Source organism: Carassius gibelio, chromosome B19, assembly GCF_023724105.1.
Source record: "Carassius gibelio isolate Cgi1373 ecotype wild population from Czech Republic chromosome B19, carGib1.2-hapl.c, whole genome shotgun sequence".
NCBI lineage: Eukaryota > Metazoa > Chordata > Actinopteri > Cypriniformes > Cyprinidae > Carassius > Carassius gibelio.
Genome location: NC_068414.1, coordinates 12,232,332 through 12,250,377, shown reverse-complemented (window position 1 = coordinate 12,250,377; position 18,046 = coordinate 12,232,332). Strand labels below are relative to the sequence as shown.

The 18,046-nt window shown below is 39.5% G+C and overlaps 1 protein-coding gene and 1 long non-coding RNA gene across 2 annotated transcripts in view; both read left to right on the top strand.

Moving 5' to 3' along the window:
* The window catches only part of LOC127978807 (zinc finger protein ZFPM2-like), a 48,841-nt gene extending 42,686 nt beyond the window's left edge, over positions 1-6,155 (top strand). Inside the window, exons 7-8 of the mRNA XM_052583718.1 lie at positions 1,315-1,539; positions 2,695-6,155. Coding sequence (XP_052439678.1) covers positions 1,315-1,539; positions 2,695-5,012 — 2,543 coding nt within the window. The 3' untranslated portion in view covers positions 5,013-6,155. The remainder of the gene's footprint in view (positions 1-1,314; positions 1,540-2,694) is intronic.
* Positions 6,156-13,136: 6,981 nt separating this feature from the next.
* LOC127979667 (uncharacterized) lies at positions 13,137-17,273 on the top strand. The gene is made up of 3 exons (XR_008158833.1): positions 13,137-13,179; positions 15,144-15,247; positions 16,904-17,273. It is a non-coding gene; the product is annotated as an uncharacterized LOC127979667 (long non-coding RNA).
* The last annotated feature ends 773 nt before the right edge of the window (positions 17,274-18,046 follow it).

Genomic DNA, 18,046 nt, shown 5'->3' with positions numbered 1-18,046 from the left:
ATCAGCACCAAAAATTGAAAGGCAAGATTCTTCACAAATGTGAGCCAGTAGAGTTTTGGAACTGAGTTGATGGACCGATGAGACAAAGATTAACCTTTACCTAAGTGATTGGAAAGCAAACGTCTGGAGAAAAAAAAGTGAACTGCAAATTATCTTAAGCATACAACCTCATCTGTGAAGCTTGGTGGATGTTGTGTCATGGCATGGGCATTCATGGCTGTCTCTAGAACAGTACCTCTGAATTTTAATGATGACAATGTATGATGGCAGTAGCAGAATGAATTTGGAAGGGTACAAAATCATCTTGGCTACTGATATTCAAGAAAATGCCACCAAACTCATTAGAAATCACTTCATATTGGATCAGGACAGTAACCCAAAATACCCTGCCAGTTCAGTCAAGGACTTTATCAGGGCAAAGAAATGTAAAGTCCAACTGAACATTAATTTCACCAGCTGAAAGGAGGACTAAATACAAAAACTCCCCAAAACAAGCAACAGATGGAATTGGCTGCATTAAAGGCTGGAGAAAAGCATTTCCAAGCATAAGACCAAGAGTCTGGTGATGTCTATGGGTTGCTAATTTTTAGGCAGATCCCTTGCTTGCAATGAGAGCAGTGAGTCTCACTGCTCTCATTGCAAGCAAGGGATCTGCCTAAAAATTAGCTTTTAATATTTTACATCTGCATTAAATTCAACTATTCCAATACTTACCTCACATCAAATAGTGGGATAAACTCTAAAAGTGCTGTCCTTTTTATTTGGTAAAACATGTATGTGATGACCGATCTAATAATAAAATGAGACATTCTGTAGTTTTGTTGCATATTCATCTTTTAATCATATATGCAAATATCTTGCCTTGACAGCAGAGAAAGCAATTTTGTCTTTACTGTTCCAATACTTATGGGGGGCACTGTATATTGTTTGCCAGCATCCATCCGGGATTGATACGCTCTTGAGCCTAATATTTTCTTTTACATTTATTTTATAGTATTTGTTATATTATATGATTAATGCTATATGTTATGAATTGATGAAAAGCATTTAAACCTGGACAAATATGTAAAATATTTGAAATTTTCAACAAAAAAAGTAAATTATAAAGCAAATAAGAAATCTTAATGATTCTGGACTATTCCAAGGCCACTTATCAACTCTGTATAAAATGATAAAGAAAAAAAGTAAAATAGAAGCAGTTTTCTACTGTCTCAGATTTCTTGACCCCAGTGTATTTAACTTTTAGATGTTGGTTTTTCGAAAGCTGTAGATGATACAATTTGGATATGCTTATGTCCATTTCTGTCTTTGTAGAAGACATCTTCCCCTGCAAGGCTTGTGGCATCTGGTTTCGGAGTGAAAGAAACCTCCAGGCCCACCTTATGTATTACTGCAGTGGGCGACAAAGGGACCCTGGGATGGTGGCAGAGAAAAACGCTAATATCAGCCATCAAATGCTCCGCAATTGCACATACCCCCAATGCAATATGAGCTTTGCCGGCTCGCATGCCTTGGAAATGCACTTATCCACACATAACAGTGAGTAAACATTATTTTTCAGATAACCATTTGACCATTTGATAACCATTTGTCACAAATAAGAAATACACACTTATTTAACTAGTCTGGTCAGGGTGGTTTGGTCCTGGAGTGCTGCTGTCCTGCAGAGTTTAGCCTGAAGGCATTGATTAGCTTGTTCAGGTCTGTTTGATTAGGGTTGGAGTTAAACTCTACAGGACTGTGGCACTCCAGGACCAATGTTGCCTATCCCTGGTCTAGTTTAATTTCCAGGAATACTTCACTTTCTGTGTTCTGTTCCATCTCATGCACAGCTGCGTAAATACAGCTTTCAAAGTATACTCAAATGTAGATGAGCATGCATGGACAAGTTTGATACATGCACAGTACCACTTAATAGACTCTCAACATTCATCTCGCCCATGCACTGTTGTGCATTTACAATCCCCTGACACTTTGGATGATTAAAATTGCATCACACAAACAGAGTGTGGAACATGGATGGACAAGTATACTTTGTGCTGTAGGGGTGTCCAAACCTATTTCTGGATGGCCATTGTCCTGCAGAATTTAGCTCCAACCCTAATTTAACACCGCAGCTAATCAAGGTCTTCAGACGCAATAAAAACTACCAGGCAAGTTTGTTGGAGCTGTTTGGAGTTAAACTCTGCAGAACATTGGCTAGGAGCAGGATTGGACACCCCTGGTCTGATTGATGTTTTTAGATGAGTTTTGGGCAAGTGTTTCATGGTCAGGCTGCAAGACCAGCAAAACCAGCTTAGGCTGGTTTGAAGTGTTTTTTGGTAGTTCAGTAGAGAGAGGACAGGGAATTATGGGTATAGTGCAGGAGTGTCCAAACATGTTCCTGGAGGGCTGAGGTCTTGCATAGTTTAGCTCCAACCTTAATTAAACACACCTTAACCAGCTAAACAAGGTCTTCAGACTAGAAACTTTCAGGTAAGCAATTTGGAGCTAATTGGAAATAAAATCTGCAAGATGGTTGACCTCCAAGAACAGGATTGTGCACCCCTGGTACAGACGATTAGGAAACTGGATTTAAACTAAAGTTATCTGCACAAGCACCATGACTCAACATATAGGAGCCTTGGTTAGACTCAACTTTGTATTGTAGTGTTGCTCATTAACAACATTTCTGTTTTCTTTTTGTTTATCAAGGTCTCAAGTCAGATGAGATAACCACTGGAAGCAATTTGAAATGCACAATTTGTGACTACACTGCAGAAACCCTTATGGTACTCCAGCACCACATCCTTTCCCATCTGTCCCAGAACGGCCTGAGATGTGGTCACTGCCATTTCACATTCCAAACCCCCAGAGAACTGGTCAAACACCAGGAGCTACATGGACATAGCTGTACGGTCAACAAACTCGAAGACAAAGCTGATAACTCTCCTAGCAGCATTAGAGGTAGTCCTCAACAAGTCAGAGCTAATGCAAACATGAAAGACCTTCAGGAAAGCACAATACAATGTGATAGAAGTCAAATGTCAGAGCTGGAAAGCACAGAAAGTAGCCAGACATCCACTAAGGTTGAGGGAAACTCAGTAAACAAGGCCAGTGTTTCATTCTCCAGAGTAAAGTCAGAACCTTCCAGTCCCCGTTTAGCCTCTTCACCCATTCAACACCACCTGCCTCCTGCATTTCCCTTACCCCCCTTCATACCACATGTCCCATTCTCACAGGATATTACAGTGGGCCCGCAAGCATCTGAGATACTGGCCAAAATGTCGGAGTTGGTCCATCGCCGGTTACGTCACGGGGGACATTCTTACCCTCCAGTCATGTACAGCACACTTGTGCCAAAAGGAGCAACGTGCTTTGAATGCAATATCACCTTCAATAACCTTGATAATTATTTGGTGCACAAGAAGCACTACTGCAACAGTCGTTGGCAAAACACACACAAGCCACATGACTTCCCTGGACTTCTGGATAAACCAGCAGGCACCGTGAGCCCGAAAACTGGAGCTAGTTTAGCTGTTATGCTAAATGCCGGCCATCCATCTGAAGTGAAAGGGCATGAGCCTAACCCTTGCAATCCCACCGCAGGTGGAAAAGTGACAGATGAACTGTCGGTGCAAGTTAAAAAAGCGTCAACTCCATCTGGTGCACAGGAGAGACCAAATGGTACACAGCTGGATTTACAAAGCCAGAAAATGCCACCCACCGAAACTGACCCCAACCACACAACATGCGACGCCTGCAAGATCACCTTTACTCGACATGAGACCTACATGGTGCACAAGCAGTATTACTGTGCCACTCGGCATGATCCTCAATTAAAACGTACAAACACTAAAGGAGCAGCCAATCAGAAGACAGTACGTCCTCGTAAAAGAAGAAAGGCATATGAGCTGGCCACTCCTGAACAAGAACAAATGCCTCCTTTGGGTATGCCATCATTTCTTGGTATGCCCACTATAGGAGGTCCATACATGTCAAAAGACACACTGGATAGCTTCAGGGACCATCAGAGGTACAACATGATCCAGGGGTTAGTGCCCAAATATCCAGAGGCTTCATTGACAGTTTCAAAATCAGCTCTTGTGTCAAAATGTAATACAATCTCTAAGGAAGAAGGTGATGCACCTATAGATCTTAGTAAAAAATGCATGCCACAGTTTGACAACACTTCGGTTTCCTCTAAAGGACTTATGGATTATCATGAGTGTGTTGTGTGCAAGATAAGCTTTAACAAAGTTGAGGACTATCTCAAGCACAAACAGAACTTCTGCCCAGGTACTATTTTGCAAAACACTTCCGCTGAGAAAAAAAGCAACAAAAAGGAAGGTCCTAGAAATACTAGCACCCTTTTAGAGAGTGCACTCTTTGAGCTCTCAGCTCCGCCTGGAAAGATTGAGCATCCAAATGCAATTCCTGACATCCAAGCTTTCAGTGAGGAACAACCAAACCCGATAAAAGATGACATGAGGAGTGTGTTTCAGCCCTCTGGTGGTTACCCAGGTCCTGCTAAGAAAATGAAACCCGATGAACAAATCTGGCCTTACTATGAAATCAAAGCCACTGATTATGCTACAGGGATGATGGTCTCACAAAGTGAACGGAGGCAGAGTCCAAATGAGGGCAGTGAGGGGGAAAAAGACCAGCCGATGCCTGATGGTAGCCATCTTAGCACAGATGACCCAGACAATCAGAGCAAGTCTTCATCCTCAAAGGACAATCTTGACCTTGAGGACAAGATGGAAGATGCTGGAATTAAACAACATGGTTCCCCTACATCGGAGAGCCATGCAGACAGTCCCATCAACTGTAAGGAAAGCTCAACTCTGGTGCCATCTTTAAAGACAGAGGAAGTCTCAACAAGCTTCAAAAGAGTGTTGAATGGGTCCATTGCCACCGCAAGTAATGTAAAGTACTGCCGTCCTTGTGACATCCAGTTCAACAACCTCTCAAACTTTATAACACACAAAAAGTTCTACTGCTCATCACACACAGCAGAGCATGTGAAATAGTGGACCTGGACCCTGTCTTAAATCTAGTCCACAGTACTATAATTGTTAGAGCTGTTAACCAGCATCACATCTTGAATTCACATGGCCCGGGACATTATAATAATGGGCCCAAGCCCCTAGAACATGTAAGAAATGTAAAGGCACCAGGACAACTTAGGAAGCTGTCCCCCTTGATGATGGCCCTGCTGTTTTTGATGACTAAAAGTGAACATTTGCCCCTTCTTCTTTAAAGAGGACATATTCCATTTTTCACAAGGACCAGTTTCTCCCCTTGTAGTCAACAATGTAAGACATTTTTACAATTCCATGCTGGTGTACTCAGCAGCAGGAGGACAATCAAATCAGAAGATTTATCCTACAGTCATTTATTAGAAACTTTTAAAATATTTGTTGGGAATACTGTGTGTTGATATTTTTGTGTGTGTGTTTTTTATGTATTCATTTATTTAATAATAGTTGCAGCTCTAAAAAGAAAATGCAGATCTTTGATGAAAAACAGGTTTGTGAAAGTTATATTCTTTTACAATTACAGAAAGACGCCACATGAATGGTAGAGACTGTTTAAAAAGAAAAATCTACAGATAGTGGAGTAACCTCTGACTGACTAATGTGTTAACATATCCTTAAATATGGCAATCAAGTTTTCTGGATTAATAATTGTTAATACCTGTAGAGTCTAGTTTGTCCTTGATGTTTCTTTATGCTTCCATATGTTTTTTCCTGTCAATGCAGAACTCTTCTTAAAAAGTAACCTGTATGTGTTTGTTGATTCATTATCTCTTTTTTAAATATTTGGCTTCTAATGCAATACTTTTTAAAAGATCAAACATTATTTAAAGCAGTATTATGAAAGGGTAACTTTTTTTACTTGGACCAAGAAATCATCTGTGTGAATTGTTTACTAAAGTCTTGCTGGAGAAGGGTTTACACTCGGTATGGATGACTCGTTATAATATTTCCTACCGAAAAAAAAAAGAAAAAAAAAAGAATAATAATAATTTCTCAAAAAAAAAAGAAAAAAAAAAGAAGACAGACATTTTTTTTTTTTTGTCAAAATGTGTTGCTATGCATGTACCTGTATGGAATGAAATTCCAGAAATGTGGGAAATGTTATTTTATGTGACATAAAAATTAAAATTCAAATCTCAGGACAGCAGTGTCAATGAATTTGCTATGTATCATCTTTTTTTCATCATTAATGCACATATAGTTCACAATATCTATAGAACAGTAGGAGTGTGAATGGTTAAATGTACAAGCATTAGCACCACCTTATGCTAGTTGAATAGAAATTGCCATTTTCAATCCATACTGCAATCAAATATTCCTGTTTAAAAGCCACCTGTTTTCTGTACAGAAAGTCTTTTATATGCTTTGAATGAGGTTGCCAGGTCTGCGTAACAAAATCAGCCAAATTGGTACTCAAAACTAATACATTCTGGGGAGGATTGGCTATCAAAACTAATTAAAAATCACTCTAAAATCACCTTCAGGGGAGTCAAAGTCTTCTTCCAGGCAGTCTAAAAACAACAACACCCCGCCACATTATAAAAAAAAGCCATTTCTCAGTTTATGTTGTCCTTTTTGGTTCACTTCTTGGTCTTTTTTTTTTTTTTTTTAGTACACAAGTACACAAATAAAAATTTGTTTTATTTATAAATTGAAACCCATTTTAAAAAGTATACAAAGATTAAAAACAAAGATTCCACAAAGATTAAAAACTGTGCGTTAGTGACGCAAAGTCCGATTCATTTCCGAGAACCGGTTCTTTTCGGACAGATCGGTTCAAAAAGCCGGAAAAAAAATCAAGCAATAACATCTCTACAGTACGCATTTCCATGTTGTATCATTGAAAAATTAAAATAAGTAATTTATGTCAACACACATTGAAACATTCAAAAACCAATATTTATTAGCCTACAACTTGGATACGATTCTTAAAAGTTTCACATCAATACAGACGTTGATGCACAAACACGGATATTTTCTACGTGTTAAAATAATTAATAAACCATTCTCATAAACTCATTTTTAAGTAATCTATGCATGCACAATAAACTATTGTAAAATGTATTTACATCACTCAACAGAAAGGTTCATGCAGTCCTCCGTAATCCTCGTCAAACTTTGACAGTTGAACCGGCTCACATTTACATTCTAAATTTAAATAATTTAGCAGACGCTTTTATCCAAAGCGACTTACAAATGAGAACATTAGAAGCAGTCAGGTCAACATGAGAACAACAACAGTATACAAGTGCCATGACAAGTCTCAGTTAGTCTAGTATAGCGCGCATAGACAGGAATTTTTTATTTTTATAAATGAAAAGACAAGAAAAGGAAAAGTGCTGGTATTAGTTGGTTAAGTGCTGGCGAAAAAGATAAGTTTTTAGATGTTTCTTGAAAATGAGTAAAGATTCAGCTGTATAAATTAAGATTGGGAGGTCATTACACCAGCTGGGCACAGTCCAGGAAAAGGTCCGTGTGAGTGATTTTGTACTTCTTTGGGATGGCACCACAAGGCGTCGTTCACTTGCCGAGCGCAAACTTCTGGAGGGCACATAAGATTTAACCAGAGAGTTTAGGTATGTTGGTGCAGTGCCAGTGGTCGTCTTGTAGGCAAGCATCAGTACCTTGAATTTGATGCGAGCGGCTACTGGTAGCCAGTGTAACCTGATGAGGAGAGGAGTAACGTGAGCTTTTTTTGGCTCATTGAAGACAACCTTCGCTGCTGCATTCTGGATCAATTGCAGAGGCTTGACAGTACATGCAGGAAGAGCCTGGAGAGCATTACAATAGTCCAGTCTGGAGAGAACAAGAGCTTGGCCAAGATGTTGGGTTGCTTGTTCTGACAGGAAGGGTCTAATCTTTCTAATGTTGTATAAGGCAAACCTGCAGGACCGGATCGTTGTAGCAATGTGGTCAGTGAAGCTTAACTGATGATCCATAACAACTCCTAGGTTTCTGGTTGTCCTCGAAGGAGTTATGGTTGACGAGCCCAGCTGTATAGAGAAGTTGTGATGAAGCAATGGGTTAGCTGGAATCACCAGGAGTTCTGTCTTCGTAAGGTTAAGCTGAAGGTGATGGTCATTCATCCAGCTAGAAATGTCACTCAGACAGGCTAAAATGCGAGCAGCTACCGTCGGGTCATCTGGCTGAAATGAGAAGTAGAGTTGGGTGTCATCAGCGTAGCAGTGATAAGAAAAGCCATGCTTCTGGATGACAGATCCTAATGATGTCATGTAGATGGTGAAGAGAAATGGTCCAAGTACTGAGCCTTGAGGAACCCCAGTAGCAAGGCGGTGTGACTTAGAAACATCACCCCTCCAAGACACACTGAAGGATCTGTCAGAGGGGTAGGACTTAACCCTCAGGAGTGCAGTTCCAGAGATGCCCATCTTTCTGAGGGTGGACAGGAGAATCTGGTGATTAACGGTGTCAAAAGCAGCAGACAGGTCCAGTAAGATGAGTACCAAGGATTTTTAAACCTGCTCTTGCTAGTCGCAGGGCTTCAGTAACCGAGAGCAGAGCAGTCTCAGTTGAGTGGCCACTTTTGAAGCCAGATTGGTTGCTGTCCAGTAGTTTGTTCTGTACAAGGAACATAGAAAGCTGTTTGAACACAGCTCGCTCAAGTGTCTTTGCAATGAATGGAAGAAGGGATAACGATCTGTAGTTTTCAAGAAGCACTGGATTTAGAGATGGTCTCTTGAGCAGTGGGCTTACCTGAGCCTGCTTGAATGCTGAGGGAAATATTCCAGAGTGAAGAGAGGAGTTGATAATGTGAGTAAGCGAAGGTATGACTGAAGAAGAGATCACTTGAAGGAGGTGAGTGGGGATCGGATCAAGTGGACAAGTAGTAGGATGATTGGACAGGAGAAGTTTGGAGATGTCCATCTCTGAGAGTGGGGAGAAGGAGGAGAAAGAGTGCGCGTCAGTCATTGTGAAGTTGTCCTCAGTTTGCGCTGTGGAGAATTGGTCACTGATGGATCTTGTCTTATTTGTGAAGGAAACTGCAAAGTCGTCCGCTGTAAGAGTCGATGGAGGAGATGGTGGCGTCGGATTAAGAAGAGAAGAGAAAGTCTTAAAGAGTGTCCGAGCGTCACAACAGCTGTTAATTTTGTTGTGGTAGTAGGATGTTTTAGCCGTGAAGACATTTGCAGAGAGGGGAGAGAGAAGAGACTGATACACACTGAGGTCGGTAGAGTTTCTTGATTTCTGCCATTTTTTCTCTGCAGCCCTGAGTTTAGAGCGATGTTCACGGAGAACCTCGGACAATCAGGGGCAGATGGGGCAGTGCATGCTGGTCTAGACAACAGTGGGCAATAGTTGTCCAAGCAAGATGTTAAAGTGGAGCAAAGAGTGTCCGTAGCACGGTCGCTTCCAGAGCTGAAAACTGAGAGAGTGCAGGAAGCGAGGATAAAACCACAGAAGATAGGCGAGATGGAGACGGTAAGCGTAGGTTCCGTCGAAAGGTGACCTGCGTTGGAGTGTGAGCCGCTTCAGGAGTCAGTGCTAGGTTAGCAGTAATGAGGAAGTGGTCTGAGGTGTGCAGTGGAGCAACTGAAGAGTTGTCCACGGAGCAACAGCGTGTGTAGAATGAGGTCCAGTTGGTTGCCTGATTTGTGAGTCGCTGTAGTAGACTCGCTTGAGATCAAATGAGGTTAGCAGAGTTTTGAAGTCAGCAGCCTGGGGTTTATCTAGGTGGATGTTAAAGTCACCAAGCAGTACCAGAGGAGTACCATCTTCAGGAAAGTTTGATAGCAGCACATCCAACTCCTCCAGGAAGTTTCCCAATTGACCTGGGGGACGATAAATGACCACAAAGTGGATTTTAACAGGGTGGGTTACAGTAATGGCATGTGATTCAAATGAACCAGTACCTGTAGGTGATGGCTGAAGATCAAATTTCCATTCTTTTGATATAAGGAGACCCATACCTTCACCTCTACCAGTGGTACGAGGAGTGTGGGAACAAGTGAAGTTAGTGGAGAGGGCTGCAGGGGTGGCAGTATCTTCAGGTTTGATTCAAGTCTCAGTCAGTGCCATGAGGTTGAGACCGGAATGAGTAGCAATAGAAGAAATGAAGTCTGCTGACTGGCAGACTGGCAGTTCCAGAGACCAACTGGAATAGAGAGCATAGTAGTAGAGGTCAGAGGGACAGGCCTTCCTGCGACGTACATGACGTGCTCTCCGAGTGTTAGTAGTGATAGTAGAGATCTGAAAGCACTGACTACAAGAGTAAGAAATATTTTACAACAAGCTATACAAAGAGTAAAGAAAGAGGAGAAAAGCAATACTCAAGTGCCCTGTCGGTGTCCTTGCTCGGTGGAGTTGTGCAGGTAGAGTCGATTGTCTTTACACTCGTCCGTCTTCACAAGAGGAGGATTCACACGAAGGCTGCCACAACCGCTACCGTGGTGAAACCTACCACTTTTGTTTTTGCCTGATTACATGTGATTGAAGTCAGCTGGCCACACCTAACTATTTAGCAGATCGAAACTAGGCAGTCCCTAGATTTTTGTTTGCAAACGCAAAACCAAGGGCCACTTTCAGCACGTATTTACCAGGGTAAGACACACAATTTAAACCATACGATCACACAGTAGTCTAATGAGAAAACGACACAAAACACTCACAAGCTGCTGTCCTTCTCTGTTGCTCGACTGTTTCTTCTGACAAGTGCTTTCAAAACAGCTTATTAAGTACTTTCACTGGCTTTGGCCATGCCTCACTATTTAGCAGATCGAAACTAGGCAGTCCCGCGATAGCTAAAAGCAAAACCAAGCGCCACTTTCAGCACGTAAGCTCAATCGGTTCTATTTTTGTGCCTCAATCCTGAGCGAGTAATTGTAAGTTTTGAACGCAGATAAATATATTTTGCAAGCACATTACGTTATATTTTGAACAAAAAATTAACAATCGCAAAAAAATAAAATAAATAAATAATAATAATTGTTTGAGCAAAGAAAAAAACGATTACGTGCTCAATAAATGTATTTGCTTGCCTGCTATTATCCATATTAACATGCAGTAATAACCCCTCTCATGTAGTTTATTCAGGTGCTCTCTCATAAACTCTCTCTCTCTCTCAACCTCTTAATTCTGTGTGCGCTCGACTCTCGACACATGCTCGCTCAACTTACAAACAGCATTACAAGTGTGCCACAAAATCATCCAATCGGAAAATTAAAGGTCAATTGTGATTGGCATTAGGTCTCCAATCAAATCGCTAGTAGAACCAAAGCCCGCTGGGTCCATATACGTTTTGATAATTTAATTTCCTATTTACAATTCAATAACGAATTTTTTCAAAAAAAAATTCAAAGCTCTTTACATTTTTTTGCATGTGATTTATCAACACCTAGTACATCTTAAAATATACAGCTCATGAAAAATAAAAGTTCCAGATGGACAAACATTAAACGCATAAACCAGTGTGAATAAACTTGGAGGTAGGTTGAAAAAAGCCAGATTGGGAAGTTTTAAGTAGTTGTACAGCTTGAAGTGTGAAGTCTATTCTTGTACACAGATATGGCATACTCATGGCAGTACACATGAAATGCATGTATATATTTGTCACTTAAACTATTGTAAACATAAATCCTGTCGCCCACTCTAGTGGACATTAAGTGTTAAGGCCTTCATTGCTCGGATAACAAAAGTGACTAGGATTTTTTGCGAAGTTAAGTCTGATCAGTTATACAGCAAGGCAAGTCAGACAGTCAGTCTGAAGATCTGAGCTGAATTTGGTGAAACATTTATGTTCTAGTCTGTGTCAATTACTCTCATAATAAATAATAATGTTCAAATATATGTTGGCTTTCTCAAGTCCAACAAAGAAGACTAAGAAGAGAAACATCATTTAATTTATTATGTAATAAAACTAATATTACTAATTTATTTAATAAATTTAACTATATCAATTTTCACAATTATTAATGTCACACAAACATACCTAGTGCTTTTAGACTTAAAAGACGAGAGTGGTAAATGTTACAGACATGTTATCATGGAATTGTTCAGTCTATTATTGATTTTTATTTCCACTTCACTTTTATCCAAGGAGACAGAACTATTTGCACTGTATTTATCAATGGGACAATATTCATACAATACTATAACCTATAAATAATTTAAAGGGGTGACTTGCAAGTCACAGCAGCAGAATTATGTGCCCAGCAACATCTGTTTCAAATATTATGCTAATTAACAGTGAGTGGTGGTTTCAAACATTAAAGTGCCACACTCTTACTGACTTATTCTGCCGAAAGAAAGAAAAGATGTGCTGAAGGCGGAGCGATTCGACCAATCAGATGAAAGTATCGTTTCAGCGCGGCCACAACTGCGCATGAAATATTGAAGCCATAAACCGATTTTTAAACGACAAAATATCAAGCCAAAAACTCATTTTCCGTTTGTTAAACTAAGCAGAAAAATGAATAAACGAGTCATTTTTCCATTTCTCGTTATTTAATTCTAAATAGGAAATGATAGGGCTATGGTTCTACTAGCGATTTGATTGGACACCAACAGCCAATCACAATTGATCTTTAATTTTCCAATTGGTTTATTCTGTGGCACACTTGTGACGCTGTTGTAAATTGAGTGAGCATGTGTCAAGAGTCGAGTGCACACAGAATTAAGAGGTTGAGAGGGAGAGAGAGAGAGAGAGAGAGTGGGGGGGGGGGGGGGCTTGACAGGAGCGCAGAGAATACTTTTGTGAGTGCACCTAAACTATGTGAGAGGGGTAATTACTGCAGGTTAATATGGATAATAGCAAATACATTTATTGAACACGGAATAGATTTTTCTTTGCTCAAACGTTTTTTTGTTTTGTTTTTTGCGATTGTTAATTTCTGTTCAAAATATGTGCTTGCAAAATATAGTTCTTTGTGCTTAAAACTTACAATTATTCGCTCAGGATCATAGACAGTAAAAGAAATGGACACAGCAACCCATTGGAACTCAATTGAGACAAGTTAAGCCCATTTTTAGCGTTTTTTAGCACTTCCGTTTCTGACACGCAGACTCAAACTAAGCTTGTTGATGTCAGCAACCTGTCTGACAGATGCAAATCTTCTAAGTAGCTGTGTGTGCAAACTGCCATCGTTAATCTTGCAGAGACGGCGAGCTTGAGCAGGGAGTTCTTTGGCGTGAGTGAACAGGAGTAAGTATTCTGATTAATTATTTTGTATAGTATTTTAAAATGTAACGCCAGTACGCCATATTAAGTTAATTGCCTGCGAGCTTCTCCTCCTGTCTGTACGGTAATGCGACAGAGAGTCGAGTGGTTATGACGCAATCATTAGCCTATTTTTACAAAAACTGTTTCTATGGGGCCATAATGTAACATAGAAGGTAATGGAGCCCTTTATACATTGTCGTGTATCTTTAGAAATAAATAATGGACAAACGGAGTCCTTAAATGCTTCACATGTAAAGTTATTCACTGTCAAAGTGACGCCAAAATGAATGGGAGGTCAATGGGATGCTAACACAAGTGAAGTTCTGCTACAAGATGACGGCACCCGGCCGACTTCAACTTCCGGTCGACTTCCTTGCCGCCTGCTCAGGATTGAGGCACAAAAATAATGCCATAGACGTGCTACTTCAGCTGTGCCTGTGCGTGCTGCGTCATCAACCCAGAACTAAAGTTTGATTCAGTTCGATTTGTGAACCGTCTCAAAAGAATGATTCGTTCAAGAATCAAACATCACTACTGTGCATTTAAGGAAATTGTGAATTAGATAGATAAGGGTAATGATTCTTTTTTTGGACCCCCAAAGTTAAATGTTTATTGAAGTCCAGGTGGAGAAGAGCTTACATTTGCCATGAATGACTCAATGTAATCATACATAATCTTTATAAAAATAAATTTGTCAACATATGTATGGCTATGCACATATCAAAAGAAATTCCAGAAATGTAGGAATATACAAGATACATATTTTCTCGAGTTACCATTTTACATCTGACTGAATTTCTTCATTCAGATTCATTGCTGCTTTTTTAAATCCTAAAATAACAAACATAATGGCATTCAGATGTTTTCTCTCAAATCCACAGCAGATTGTAAAAGTTTTGCTGGTCATGTCTGTGTTATCTCTTACACCAGCGTTTCTCAGCTCTGTCCTGGAGCCTCAACACCGCATGCATGTGTTAAATGTTTCCTTCAACAAACACAACTGATTCAGGTCCCCAGCTCATTAGGAGAATGATGATATGACAAACAAAAGGGGCATGAGGCACGTTTGAGATGAGCACATCACTGAAACACAACGGTGAATTCACACAAAGAAAACCTCAGCTGGTGTAAAGTTCTACTCTTGATTCATTTTAACATGTAGTGACCAACGATGCTGTAAAAAACCTTCACCTACTTGACGCAAGGCACAGCTGAGCTGTCGTACAACTCTCCTTACAAAACTCTTGATTCTCGTGACTTCTTGATGATCAAATTACATGAGAAAAAAAAAATTGATGTAAAGTGGGGTAAAATGTGTCATGATGTAGACATTTATGTAGACTGCTTCATAGCCATCTGTGCTGAAACTGTAGGATTCTATGTAAAGTTGTTATTGTTTAGCATTTGAAATATATACAGCAGATAATGTTTTAATTAGGAGAGTCAATGTGACATATGTTACTGATATTTTTGATAGTTTTCATACTGTGGTAAAGACAAAAAAAAGCAGGACTAAACAGATTTCAAGATGGCCTCCATTGTACTCAACATACTTGTCTTTCACTGACACAGAAAGACAACCGTAATAGGGATAATATGTCAAATTAACAATAAAATGTTATTCAATACACTAATTTCATTATTCATAAATTATTAAACAACCATGCTAACTTGGTAAGGACAAACACAAAGTGTGTAGGTGAAAATTAATAAATATCTTAAATAAAATCCTAAGACTATGGAGAGCAAAAAATAAATAGACATACACACACATTCCAATGACAGATATTCAAAATAATTAATAAATATTAAATAATTTACAAAACGACATTTCACAACTGAACTGAATAAGATATTGTTTCACAGTAGTGAATTATGACATCAAAGAAAGTCCTATTTTTGCCCAGGCCTAAATTCTTGCCTGTCTTGCCTTTTTGCTTGCAAAGTCATGTATTACATCATCACAGGACAGCTGGCTGCCAGCATCATGACTGATGATGCTAATTATGGCAAGAGCACTCAGACGTTCTTGTGCCATCAAGGATCTGAGGTAAGTTTTTATCAGCTAGAGCTTTGATGCCACTGTCACTGGCAGAGTACAGAATGTGAATAGCTACCTAAAGGTTTGCATGTAACTCACACATGCCTCTATAATGCAAGTAGTCTCAGTACTGTCATTTTATCTCTAGGGAGAGTTGGTAGGGTTTTCACTCCACCATAACTTTAATATTGCAATTGTTAAAATTACAATTGACTTGCTTCTTGCATCAGATCAAGGCTGCATCTGATCTTAGTGCTGCGTTCGACACCATAGATCACAACATACTCATAGATCGATTACAAAACTATACAGGTATTCAAGAGCAGGCTCTAAGATCGTTTAGATCCTACCTGTCCGATCGCTACCATTTTGTTTACTTAAATGGGGAGTCCTCTCATTTATCACCAGTAAAAATATGGAGTGCAACAAGGATCCGTCCTAGGTCCTCTGCTATTTTCAATATACATGTTGCCCCTTGGTAATATTATTAGAAAATACGGGATTAGTTTCCACTGTTATGCTGATGATACTCAGCTATATATCTCAACAAGACCAGATGAAACTTCTCAATTATCTAAGCTAACAGAGTGTGTTAAAAAATTTATCCTATTAAATTCGGATAAGACAGATATATTACTTGATGAACCAAAACACAATACACAGAATCTTGTAGACTATAGTTTGCAACTATACGGATGTACTGTTACTTCCTCTACAGTCATATTATATTAGACAGCATCTTGGGTAGCACTTTATTTTACAGTCCTGTTCCTCAAGTACATACTATGTACTTATTATAGTAAGTACAATAACTATGTAATAACTAGGTATACCCTGAACCTACCCCTAAACCTAACCCTACCCCATGTAGTTACCTTGTATTACCAGAACTTTCTTCGATAAATACACTGTAAGTACACTATAAGTACATGTTAGTACACGTACTGTAAAATAAAGTGCAACCGCATCTTGTCTTTTCAAAACCATATTTCCAATGTTACAAAAACAGCATTCTTCCATCTTAGAAACATTACCAAGCTACGAAAGCTGGTTCATACATTCATGACCTCTAGACTGGACTATTGTAATGCACTTCTAGGTGGTTGTCCTGCTTCTTCAATAAACAAGCTACAGGTAGTCCAAAATGCAGCGGCTAGAGTCCTTACCAGGTCAAGAAAATATTATCATATTACCCCAATTTTACAGTCTCTGCACTGGCTACCTATTAAGTTCCGTATCAGTTACATATTATCATTACTTACCTATAAGACCCTAAATGGTTTAGCTCCTGTGTACCTAACTAGCCTTCTACCACGCTACAACCCATCACGCACCCTAAGGTCACAAAACGCTGGACTTTTGGTCGTTCCTAGGATAGCAAAGTCCACTAAAGGAGGTAGAGCTTTCTCACATTTGGCTCCCAAATTCTGGAATAGCCTTCCTGATAATGTTCGGGGTTCAGACACACTCTCTCTGTTTAAATCTAGATTAAAAATCTGTTTCACCAAGCATTCAAATAATGCATCTCATAATTTATGACTACAGTTATCTGATCAAATGCACATTATTATTCTTTAGCTTGGGTTAAACTAATACATTTTACTTAGTTGGATCAGCAGCTATGCTAATGATTTCTCTATTTGTTTCTATGTTTTGCATAACTAGGATTTACACAAGCTCCGGTCTGGATCCAGAACACCTGAGAAGAGATGATGCTGACCCTCAGAGGACCTCAGATGATGCTAACCCTGAATCAACAAACAGAACTAACAAATATTACTACAAGTGTGATTGCATCATATAATTATTGCTGTTAATAGTGTTTATCGTCTGGTTGACTACGTCTTGTATTAATTTTTTGAAAATTTCTGTCATATGCACATAACCTGACAGTCACCACTGATAAGTGACTACTATATATTTTAGAAAATTCATTTTCTGTATAGTTGCTTTGCAATGATTTGTATCGTAAAAAGCACTATAAAAATAAATACACTTGAATCGAATTGAATTGAATAAACTGATCTTAACAGGAGTTTGAGTTCTCCTAACTAGCAGTGAATGTTTTAGCTAAGAGTTTTCTCTTAAAACCTATATATACACCTAGATCCTATTTGGAGTGACTGGGCTTCAGTCGTGTTCAATCTTTAATTTTCTCCCTTACCTGTAGATGTGATCTTTGAGAATGGCTTACCAATAGGTTTCAGCTGCAAAAAGACTGAACAACTTCAAACGAGTCACTACTTGAGGAGACACTCACAAGTAAACCTTATCTGAATGCATGGCATGGGGCCCCCTGGTGGACACAGGGGCCCTAGCAGTCCCTTATGTCTTTTATAAGGCAGGGCTGGCTCTGGTGATCAGAAAGTGCACATTCGTCATAAACTCCAGGACATTGTCTCTGCCTGCAGTTTTGTGGAGAGTTGCAGTAATAACAGAGCAGCTTTTGGACAAGGTTATAGCTTCAGGCACCACTGGATTTGCTGATGCAGTGAAAACCTTGTTTCCAGACTCTGCGGCCCTGTCTTTCCATGGGCCTGATTTAACCTTTCCTCTGCAATTTACATTTGTGCATTTGGCAGGTCATTTCATCATACCGTGGCTTAAGACAAAGACAGTTTCTCTTTAGAACAATCTGAGTACTTAAAATATGTTTTTTTGTGTCAGGCTTGACTATTGTCATGGCTGTTAGGTTGAGTATTGCCAAAATCACTGCCGACTCTGATGGTTGTAGTGTATGTGATAAAGGCTAATCTTTGCAGAACAATTCACACTGGAATCAATAAAAACTGTATTTCATTCCACACA